The 12,326-nt window shown below is 39.9% G+C and overlaps 1 protein-coding gene and 1 long non-coding RNA gene across 2 annotated transcripts; both read right to left on the bottom strand.

The window, feature by feature from the left end:
• Window positions 1-366: 366 nt before the first annotated feature.
• Window positions 367-5,631, bottom strand: LOC132054904 (cold shock domain-containing protein 4-like). The gene is made up of 3 exons (XM_059446855.1): window positions 4,873-5,631; window positions 519-767; window positions 367-434 (listed from the first exon to the last, which is right to left on the bottom strand). Exons 1-2 carry the CDS (start codon window positions 5,600-5,602, stop codon window positions 763-765), a joined length of 735 nt encoding a protein of 244 aa, XP_059302838.1. The 5' UTR covers window positions 5,603-5,631; the 3' UTR covers window positions 367-434; window positions 519-762.
• A 1,045-nt stretch (window positions 5,632-6,676) lies between these two features.
• LOC132054905 (uncharacterized) lies at window positions 6,677-8,323 on the bottom strand. Its single transcript, XR_009414402.1, has 2 exons — window positions 7,582-8,323; window positions 6,677-6,952 (listed from the first exon to the last, which is right to left on the bottom strand). It is a non-coding gene; the product is annotated as an uncharacterized LOC132054905 (long non-coding RNA).
• Window positions 8,324-12,326: the final 4,003 nt, after the last annotated feature.

The raw sequence follows: 12,326 nt of genomic DNA on the forward strand, positions 1-12,326 counted from the left end.
AATCCACTCACGAAATCTTCAATTACCAGCCTCGTTCTCAATGACAAGATTCGCATGGACATGCAAGGAGTGAGTTATACATAAATATAACTCAGTAAGATCCTCGACCCGCCACTTTAAATACCCCTGGAACAAGTGCTAGAAAATACAAACATACAATAAGCACAAAAGATTACGCACATGAATATATCATTATATAATAGCAACCAAGTCCCAAATCACTGTTTATCAAGTATATTATATGTCTCAACACATTTTACACTAAGGACCTGTCATAAACGGCAGTTAAAGAATTAATCAACACCATGAATCCACGGCAACATACACAATGTGCCAAATATGTCGGGAAGCATACACAATGCTAAGGGAAACATGCACAATGCCCCAATATCATCAAGAAGCATACACAATGCTAAGGGAAGCATACACAATGTCTCAATATAATCAAGAAGCATACACAATGCTAAGGAAGCATACACAATGCCCCAATATCATGGCTCACAGCTATATCACATCACAAAACAATTTATAAAGAGAGTTTTGGATTATTTGAAAATGAAGTATATGCGGCTGGCCTTAAGGACCACCGATTATGCCAAGCACACGCTCGCCCCAACACATGGACCAAAGAAACAAAACATATTTTTAAAACGGGTTTTGAAAAGCAAGTACCCAAAGCTTAAAGTCTCACTTACCTCAAATTCACAATTCAAGCACACTTTTCAATAAATCAAAACTGCTTTCTCGAGTCTCCGGATTGCCTCAAACTACACAAAAACGGATTTAGAATGGTCAAAACCCTTAGGGTAAACCACTTCTATATTTTTAGAGGCTTAAACGGTTAAAGTCAAATTTTAAAGGACGAAAACGCCCTCTGGTCAATGTGTTCAAAACCCGACAAGACATATGTTTTCGGAAAGGGCTTAATGAGAGGATTCCAACGATACATAGAAGTCTAAAATCCGACGCTATTTGCCCTTTCAAATTAATGATTTTAATTAAAGAGCCCTAGAGCTGAACTTTCTCAATTCCTCAAAATATCCCCATAGTTTCACCATAAAGATTCACCCATAATTATGTAATAAACTTAAATAAAAGATTAGAATCATTACCTTGATGATTTGGGATGAAAGTCCTTATTTTTATCCCCTCTTTTCCTTTCTTTTTCTCCTTTTTTTTTTTCCACTGGTTTTTCTCCCTCTGTTGCTTGGTCTCTTTTATTTCCTTTCAGCTGTCCACAATTAAACCTTCACATCTGATAACCATCAGACTTTTGAAGTCTTTAACTTCTTTTTATTTTTTTCCTTTTCCTTTTCCTTTTTGGGCTTGGCCCACTAAATTCCTTCTTTTCAAATTTCTTTTTAATTCTAATTTCGAATTTCTTTTTCTTTTAAATCCCTTTTTAGCTAAAATTACGAATTAAACCCTTATTTTAAAAAATTGGGTTATTACATTGTCCACCACTTAAAATAACGTTCGTCCTCGAACGGATCTAGATCATACCTGTCGCGTCAAATAAATGAGGATATTTATCTCGCATATCCGCCTCAGACTCCCAAGTAGCCTCCTCGGTTGGATGATTACGCCACAACACTTTGACTAAAGCTACCTTCTTCGACCTCAATTGTCGCACTTGCCTATCAAGAATAGATATCGGACCCTCCTCATAAGTCAAATATTGATCGAGCTCTACATCCTCTGGCTGAATCTTATGGCTATCATCACCAAGATAACGTCTTAGCATAGACACGTGAAATACAGGATGAACGGCAGACAATCTCGGAGGTAAAGCAAGTCTATATGCCACCAAACCAATTCGATCCAAAATCTCATAAGGACCAATGTACCTAGGACTTAACTTACCTTTCCGACCGAATCTCATAACTCCTTTCATAGGGGATACTTTTAGAAAGACTTTTTCCCCCTTCACGTACTTTCTTATCTACATAGGATTTTTGTCTGCTTTGTGCTGTCCGAAGCCGTTCTCGTATCAATGCAACTTTTTCCAAGGCTCGCTGAACCAAATCTGGACCTAATAGTTGTGCTTCGCCCAGTTCAAACCATCCAACTGGCGAACGACATTTGCGACCATAGAGAGCCTCAAACGGTTCCATCTGTATACTCGATTGGTAGCTGTTATTATAAGCAAACTCTGCCAAAGGCAACTGATCATCCCAATGACCACCAAAATCAATCGCGCAAGCTCTAAGCATGTCCTCTAAAATCTGAATAACTCGCTCAGACTGTCCATCAGTTCGTGGATGAAAAGTTGTACTCAACTCGACTTGTGAACCCAACGACTTCTAAAAAGACTTCCAAAACTCAGCAGTAAATTGTGCGCCTCGATCAGATATTATAGAAATAGGCACACCATGAAGTCGTACTATCTCACGGAGGTAAATATTTGCTAACTGATCTGCGGTATGAGTAACCCGAACTGGTATAAAATGAGCGAATTTGGTGAGTCTATCCACAATCACCCAGACTGAGTCATGTTTCTTGAAAGTATTCGGCAAACCAACTATGAAATCCATCGTAATCCTTTCCTACTTCCACTCTGGGATAATCAAGTTTTGCATTACTCCACCTGGTTTTTGATGTTCATATTTAACCTGCTGACAATTTAAACAACTAGTCACATGTTTCAAAATATCAGCCTTCATACCTTTCCACTAATATAATCCACGCAAGTCTTGGTACATCTTGGTAGCACCTGGGTGGATGGAGTATCGCGAGCTATGAGCCTCTTTAAGAATTAGTTGCTTCACATCACCCACCATAGGAATACACAGTCTACCATGAAAACGTAACACGCCTTCGCCATCAATAGAGAATGACTTAGCGCCCCCATTTTGCACTCGATCTCGTAGTCTAGCAAGACGGAGATCTTCATATTGGCAAGCCTTGACTTGTCCCACTAAGGACGATTGTGCCACCATACCTGCAAGTAACCTGCCTTGCACTGTATGATCAATCCGAACTCCGCGGTTGGCTAATGCCTCGAATATCCTTAGCCATAGGTCGTTCTTTAGCGAAGAACGGCCAAGTCGCCCATAGACTTTCTACTCAAGGCGTCTGCCACCACATTCGCCTTACCAGGATGATACAAAATATTAAGATCATAATCTTTAAGTAACTCTAACCACCGTCGTTGTCTCAAATTCAGATCTCTTTGCTTGAATATGTATTGCAGACTCTTATGATCAGTATAGATTTCACACGGCTCACCATAAAGATAGTGACGCCAGATATTGAGTGCAAATACAATTGCGGTCAATTCTAAGTCATGAGTCGGATAATTCTTCTCATGTTTCTTTAGCTGTCGAGACGCATAAGCTACCACTTTTCCATTTTGCATCAAGACACAACCCAACCCGACTCGAGATGCATCACAATAAATGGTGAAACCACCCTCATCAGTAGGTAACGTTAAAATCAGAGCCGTAGTCGGTGCGCCTTTAATTTCGAAAGCTTTCGAACATTCATCCGACCACCGGAATACCACACCTTTCCGAGTTAAACGTGTCAATGGAGCAACCTATCTTCGAGAAACCCTCCACAAACCTTCGTAATATCCTCGCTAGTCCCATGAAGCCGCGTATCTCCGTGGGAGTAGTGGGTCGAGGCCAATCTCGAACCGCTTCAATTTCTTTGGATCAACTTGAATTCCATCTCGGACACCACGTGTCCTAAAAAGGAAACCGTACTCAACCGTAACTCACATTTTGAGAACTTGGCATAAAGCTTTCGTTCCTTAAGTGTCGTAGCACAATTCTTAAGTGTTGTCCATGCTCAAATTTCACTCCGAGAGTAGACCAAAATATCATCAATGAACACAATCACAAAATGGTCTAAGTATGGCTTGAATACCCCGTTCACGAGGTCCATAAATGCTGCGGGGGCATTAGTCGGCCCCGAATGACATCACCAAAAATTCGAAGTGCCCATATCCGTCCGAAAAGTCGTGCTTGGAGATATCCTCGCCTTGATTCTCAGCTGATGATAACCTGATCTCAAGTCGATTTTGAAAAAATGAGTAGCACCCTGTAGCTGATCAAACAAATCATCAATACAAGGCAATGGATATTTATTCTTGATCGTCGCTTTGTTCAGTTGCCTGTAATCAATGCACATTCTCATCGTGCCATCTTTCTTTTTCACAAATAACACAAAGCACCCCAAGGCGATACACTAGGCCTAATGAACCCCTTATCAAGAAGCTCTTGGAGTTGAACCTTTAATTCTCTCAGCTCAGCAGGAGCCATACGACATGGAGGAATAGAGATAGGTTGAGTCCCTGTAATTAAATCAATGCTAAACTCTATTTCCTCATCGGGGGTAGGCCGGGTAAGTCTTCGGGAAACATATCCACAAATTCGCGAACAACAGAAACACTATCAATAGTAACATTCTCCGCTCGAGTATCATGAATTGTAGCAATAAAACCCAAACACCCATGATTAATCATTTGGCGTGCCTTTACATAAGATATTATTTTTTCTTGAGTCACAGGAGTCATGCCTTTCCACACTAAAGGTTCTCCAGGAAAATTAAAATGTATAAGCTTAGCATAGCAATCAACCGATGCATAACATGATACCAACCAATCCATGCCCATAATCACATCGAAAGCTGACATCGGTAACACACATAGATTAACTACGGTATCCCTGCCCTGAACAGATATCACACAATCTCTATAAACACTTTCCACTAATATACTCTCCCCCACTGGGGTTTCTACGATATATGTCACATTAATAGGCTCAACTCCTCGTTCTAAGAATATAGCAAAAGAAGGAGATACATATGAATATGTAGAACCGGGATCAATAAGAGCATATGCACCATGAGAACCGATAGTAATAATACCTGTGACTACTGCATTAGATGCCTCGACATCCTGTCTGGTCATAGCAAAGAATCTCGGCAGTCCACCCCCTCCCTGAGCAACCTGTGCACCCTGTCGACCCTGTCCACGAGCACCCTGTGGAGCGGTCCTAGCTGGCTGAATCTGACCCTGTGTAGCTGTAGTAGTTCCCTGCGGCTGTGTAGTAGCTCGACTAGCACCAGAATTTCCTTTAGGACAGTATTTAGCAATATGCCCCTTTTCACCATAAGTAAAACAAGTCCCATCTGCCCCAAAGCAACGACCACTATGATTTCTACCACAGTTAGAAAACCTCGGATGATAACCTGACTGATATGAGCTATTACCCTTTCTCTGCATCTGCTGCTGGCCCTGTCTAGCTGAATAACCACTCCTAGAAGATTGCACCACTGATTCTGACTGAGTAGGTCTGGACTGCCCACGATAAAAACCACTCTTGCCCCCAGATGGAGCACCACTAAACCCACCTGTGTTACGTGGCTTTTTGCTTTCACGCTCAACTTTGTCCATTTCTAGATAGGACTCGTAACGGAGAGCAGTGTCAACTACATCTGAATAGGTACCATATCGCACATCTCGTACTACAGGACCACGATAGCGATGCTCAAGTCCATCCACGAATCGTCTCACCTTCTCTCTCAGATCCTCAACCAAAGAAGGCACATACCTGGATAAATCTGTAAACTTGGCCTCATACTCTGTAATGGTCATAGTTCCCTGCCGCAGATTATTGAACTGACGTCTCATGTCATCTTGCTTGCTTAATAGAATAAACCTATCCTTAAACAGTGCTAAAAATTTCTGACCAAGTAATAGGTGGTAACCCTGCTTGTCCACCTCTCTGAATCGAAATCCACCAAGATTCTGCAGACCCTGAGAATAAGAAAGTGACAAATTTCACACCACGAGTCTCCTTCAGCCCCAACGTAGTCAATATCTTTTCACAACGATCAATGAACTTCTGAGGTTCAATAGAAGTTGGTGAAGCATCAAACTCTGGTAGCTTAAGATCCATGAAATTCTTAAACTCCTTAGATTGCCCTGTAGACTGGACAACCTGTTGAGGGGCCAACTGAGGTGTCTGATTAGCTGCAACATTCAACTGAACTTGAGCTTGTGCTTGTGAAGTAGCCTGAGGACCTGGAATTCCACCATGATTAGGCGCCAATGCCTCTAACACATTCAATAATCTGGTCACCACATCTGCGGGCATAGCAATAGTAGGTGCAACAGCTGGTGCCGGTGGAGTGTTCTGAACCACTTGTTCCTGCACTTGCTCTGACGCAACTCGGGGCTGACCCTCATTCACAACTTCAGGCTGAGGAGTGGCCTGAGTCCTAGTCTGAGCTCTAGTCTGATGAGCACTAGCTTGTCTACCACCGCGGGTAGCATTCTGTCCAGCACCACATTTAGCAGATGAAGATGCGCGTTTCTTAGCCATCTGCGAAATAAATATTACAAGGTTAGACTTGATTCAACTCACGCACGAACAAGGAATGAAAGAAGGGAAAACTTCCTAGATGTTCAATAGCCTCAAGGTCATAAGCATGGGCGCCTACATACCGATGAACAAGACTCTACTAAACACTGCTACATGACCCGGGACTTAAAGCCTAGGCTCTGATACCAACTTTGTCACGTTCCAAGATACCCGCTAGACGTGATTGGCACCCAGCAAACCCCACCCGCCAGGCGAACCATATATCATACTCTTAATCATTTACGAAAGAACTAAAAGAAAATAAGTGCAGGTCCAACAACGTTATTAATGATAAAAATGCGAAATAGTCGCCAACCAAATCCATAATCGATTTATGAAAACCAACCAACGCTAAGATAAAAAGAATCTCTAGCCCACATCCTACGCTAAGACCATGGAGCATCTAACAGAGTTACATGAGTTTGAGTGTCGGGCATGTAAACCCAAAATAAAAGAAATAACTAGAAATAAACTAGATAAAGCTGAAATGGCTGCCTCCACGAACAATGCGGTGGTTCACCTCAGCAACAAAATCCACTCACGAAATCTTCAATTACCAGCCTCGTTCTCAATGACAGTATCTGCATGGACATGCAGGTAAGGAGTGAGTTATACATAAATATAACTTAGTAAGATCCTCGACCCGCCACTTTAAATACCCCTGGAACAAGTGCCAGAAAATACAAACACACAACAAGCACAAAAGATTACGCACATGAATATATCATTATATAATATCAACCAAGTCCCAAACCACTGTTTATCAAGTATATTATATGTCTCAACACAATTTATACTAAGGACCCACCATAAACGGCAGTTAAAGAATTAATCAACACCATGAATCCATGGCAACATACACAATGTGCCAAATATGTCGGGAAGCATACACAATGCTAAGGGAAGCATACACAATGCCCCAATATCATCAAGAAGCATACACAATGCGAAGGGAAGCATACACAATGCCCTAATATAATCAAGAAGCATACACAATGCCCCAATATCATGGCTCACAGCTATATCACATCACAAAAAAATTTATAAAGAGAGTTTTGGATTATTTGAAAATAAAGTATATGCGGCTGGCCTTAAGGACCGCCGATTCTGCCAAGCACACGCTCGCCCCAACACCTGGACCAGGCAGACAAAACATATTTTAAAAATGGGTTTTGAAAAGCAAGTACCCAAAGCTTAAAGTCTCACTTACCTCAAATTTACTATTCAAGCGCACTTCCCAATAAATCAAAACTGCGTTCTCGAGTCTCCGGATTGCCTCAAACTACACAAAAACGGATTTAGAATGGTCAAAACCCTTAGGTTAAACCACCTCTATATTTTTGGAGGCTTAAACGGTTAAAGTCAAATTTTAAAGGACGAAAATGCCTTCTGGTTAATGTGTTCAAAACCCGACAAGACATATGTTTTCAGAAAGGCCTTAACGAGAGGATTCCAATGATATATAGAAGTCTAAAATCCGACGCTATTTGCCCTTTCAAATTAATGATTTTAATTGAAGAACCCTAGAGCTAAACTTTCTCAATTCCTCAAAATATCCCCATATTTTCACCATAAAGATTCACCCATAATTATGTAATAAACTTAAATAAAAGATTAGAATCAATACCTTGATGATTTGGGATGAAAGTCCTTATTTTTATCCCCTCGTTTCCTTTTTTTTTCTCCTTTTTTTTTTTTCCACTGGTTTTTCTCCCTCTGTTGCTTGGTATCTTTTATTTCCTTTCAGCTGTCCACAATTAAACCTTCACATCTGATAACCAGCAGACTTTTGAAGTCTTTAACTTCTTTTTTTTTTTCCTTTTCCTTTTCCTTTTTGGGCTTGGCCCACTAAATTCCTTCTTTTCAAATTTCTTTTTAATTCTAATTTCGAATTTCTTTTTCTTTTAAATCCCTTTTTAGCTAAAATTACGAATTAAACCCTTATTTAAAAAAATTGGGTTATTACAATACCATACAAGACGCTATGTGTATATATATGTATTACCGCGCCTTAACGGCCGGACAAGATATTATATATGGATATATATATATGGAAAAGTCTTTTTAAAAGCTAAGCATGCGCGACATTCGCCTTAAAAGGGCATTCAGAGGCACAGGTTGATCTCTTTTATATTACTTTATCTTCATACGTTCATTATATTATTTTCCATGTTCGGTATCGCTTACTATATTACTATTCATGCCTTACATACTCAGTACATTATTCGCACTGACGTCCCTTCTTGTGGACGCTACGTTCATGCCCGCAGGTGTGGATAGACAAGACGAGGATCTTTCATCGTAGGCTGCCTTCAGGTACCAGTTATGATTGATGAGCTCCACTACTTCCTGGACCGCTGCCGAGTCTGGATGTATATATGTTTGTATGATTTTTGTTCAGGGCATGTCGGGGGCCCTGTCCCGACTTGAATACTTCAGTCATGTTCATAGAGGCTTTGCAGACAGTTCTTGTGTATAGCTTTGTTATGTTCTATCGGTCGTTATATTGGCGTCATGGGTCCATTGGACATATGCTTATACATGATATTACGTTCATATCTAGCCTTAGCCTTACTTTTTCATTTGAGACATAGAGAATACAAGTTATAATTTGGTTCGCTCGATTTCCATAAGGTGTCGGGTGCCAGTCACGCCTTACCAAGGGTGGGGTGTGACAAATTGGTATCAGAGTAGTTCTGTCCTAGGGTTGTCTGCAAGCCGTGTCTAGAAGAATCCTATTTATGGGTGTGAAGCCGGCCACACTTATAAACAGGAGGCTGCGAGGCATTTTGGAATGATTGACCTTATTTTCTATCTTAGATCGTGCGATGAGAGCCAAGTCATAGGAAATGAAATTCCTTGTAATAACCCTTAATTTCAGTGGAAGAATGGCGTTGACAAAAGAAAAGGATAATGATATTGGGATTACAGAGGCAAGTCACTTTGTTGAAATTACGTCATCAGGATGTGCATCTTCTATGAGAATAAATTGGTCATAATCAAGATAAGCTGATTGTATAGTAAAGCAGGGGAAATTAGTTACATGTATAATTTAATGATAAGTTCGGTTGTAAGGTTGCATTTACGTGTTGAAGGAATCGAGACGAGGTAAGTAATGGTAAAACGAATTATAAGTCGTATATGGTAAGAATGTTGCAAGTATTATTGAAATATATAGCCAATGAATGGAAGAGCATATTAGACTTGAAAAGAACTATGACGTTTCAAGCTCCAGAAAAGGAGATTTATTAGCTCGGGGCTAGAGTTCGAGGCGTATTTGCATATCGGGAAGGTAACAGAAAGAAGTAGAAACGAATTGACAATAAGTGTACCATGAGGCAGACATAGGGAGAAAGTATGGAAGATAACTCAAGAGAGCACTTTACGCCAAGATGAACTACGATATTTTTAGACCAGGATTTAAATCCCTCGTATCGGGCAAAAATTATGCCGTACCTAAGTATGCAAAGGACATGCCCGAAAGGGTAATGAAAAGAGCAAGAAAGGTCTCTAAGCTAAATTTACAAAGGGTGTTAGAGAGGATGATGAACCCAAAGAACACTTGGGATGACAATGACAATTGTAATAAAAAGGAACAACGATTGGTAGTTTGGAAATTTTTGAAGGAAAGAAAGAACACTGCTCCTATGAATGGAAATAAAAGAGTTCACCGGATTTTAGAAAACAGTTCATGGACCACTAATTATACTGAACATGAGAGCATATGCTATGGAATTATATGAACTGCCAACGTGAAGATATGCCCAACTACAATTGTAAGAAGGCCACACTGGAAAGCCAACAACGAATAACGACTGACGAAACGATCGCCGATACAAGGAAATCGAAGATAAGTATACTTGCGTTGCAAGAGAGTCATAATAGGAGAATTGCCGTAGTCCTATGCTTCTGGGATTGTATTGATAGATGTGAGGGAAGGAAGTAAAGAAAAAGTTGTAGCAGGAGCTCAAAGATATTGCGAGCTATGAAATTAGTTGAACTCGGATTATAAGTCTGCCATAAGTGTAACTGGACTACGAAGGATAATAAATGGTGAAGAAGCATTATGTATATACGTATTTCGGATAATGATATAACTGGCCTTAGAAAGGAACATAACCATTAGGTTCATTAGCGACACAGTTATGCTAGGTAAACATTTGGAATGTAAGGGTAAAAGAGATGGCGACATGGAGGTAAGGATTAGAGAGCCTAACTAATGGACTACAAAAAAAATAGGTACAGTGTATATCTAAGATCAACGGGTACAAAAAGGATAGCCCGAGATGGCACCGAAGGAGTAAACACAAAGAGGGCATCGTAAAGAGAGAAAGGTAGCTGCCCACTAACAAGGAAACAAGGAGCGAGAAAAAAAAGAGTACTTACAGGACGATGAATAGTTATGGCACGGCAAGTCAAGACTACCATAACGGAGAAAGAACAAGAGCAAGATGCTAGTTAATTTCCTATCATGTACATGAGGACAAAGAAGTGAAAGAAGATGACTAAAGGCAATAAAAGAGTTAAGAAAGAATGAGAAGAGACTGATCCAAGTTATAGTTTAAGCAAATGGTAATCGGACCATAAAGGAAAAATAATTGTTCTAACGAATCAAAGATAGTGTCGTGGGTTGGCAATACTGCAACATTCGAGGACGAATGTTTCTAAGGGGGGAAGGATGTTACACCCCGTATCTTCGAAAAGCACTTATCAAATTTGAAACATAAGTACGTTGAGTTAGGGTTAAATAAAACCACTTTGGAATATAAGGAGCAAACATTATTAAATATATTTAATAAGTGAAGGATGTATATAAGGTATACCGGAAGGTTTTATAAGAAAATGAGTCGAAGAAATAGAGTAGTACGACTTTGGAGAAAGAATGGGTAATGTTTTGTGTAAAACTTTTAGTCCAACTTGGGGGACGAATATCTCTTAGAATATGAAGTGTTTTAAGGTGAAACAAAAGCCTAAAATGAAGTTCGTCGAGTCTAGTTTCCAAGACAATAAACCGCTCGTCGATAGGACATCGGAGTAGAGAATTATGTACGTTACAAGTTCAGCTGACAGTGCAGAAACGTGTGCTACAGTAACCGGCTGCTACAGTGCTGCTACAGTAAATGCTACAGTGAACCCGACCCGAATTTGACCCTATATAAAGGGTAATAACCCCCTTTTTTTCATCAGATTTTCCTAGAAAATTCCAGAAATTGGAAGAGAGAAAGTGAGAGAATCAAAAGTGAGCAATTTTTAAGTCACGAAGTAGTGGTTTAGGTCCGGGTAACGCATGGTTGTGATTCTATTATTGTTTTGCGGTGGATTTTAGCGTGGATATTGAGGATATTGCTGTCTTAACAAGAAAAAAGGTACAAATATTTCTCTTTTGGTATTATTTAACGCTTATTTACGGAGATAAAGCCGTTAAATAATGGTGTAGCGAATTTGTGAAGGGGGAAATGGGATAAACACCGTGTGAGGTGTTTTATGGAATACTTTGATGTTATCAATGATGTTATTGATGTTGGTATTGATGTTGTTGTTATTGGTTGCTGAATTACAATTTTGGGCTAGGCACATAAACAGAGGAGATGCAGCCGAAATTTCGACAGATTCTAGAAAGATTTATTTGAACGATTAAGACAAGCGTTGAGTGGTTAAAGTTAAGGCGACCAAAAAGGTATGTTAAGGTTCGTCCCTTTCTTTCAAAGGCATGATTCCTATGATTATAATTCATAAATGTTTTCCAAAATGTTTGTATTTTCCAAACCAGCGATTTATGACTCTGTACGCTCTTATGATAACAACGATGAACACGTTTTCCCAATGATAATGATGATGTCAAAGATGAGAATATTGTTCTATGATTGTTGTGACGATGATGACGATCCTCTTCTAGAAACTCCGAAGCTATGATTTGAGGGCATTATGAGATTATCGAGCCATTCTATGAATCCC

Source organism: Lycium ferocissimum, chromosome 4 (assembly GCF_029784015.1).
Source record: "Lycium ferocissimum isolate CSIRO_LF1 chromosome 4, AGI_CSIRO_Lferr_CH_V1, whole genome shotgun sequence".
Taxonomy (NCBI): Eukaryota; Viridiplantae; Streptophyta; class Magnoliopsida; order Solanales; family Solanaceae; genus Lycium; species Lycium ferocissimum.

Bases quoted from the DNA above. Each gene is read 5' to 3' on its own strand.
- LOC132054904 (XM_059446855.1), bottom strand. From the start codon at position 5,602: ATGACCATTACAGAGTATGAGGCCAAGTTTACAGATTTATCCAGGTAT.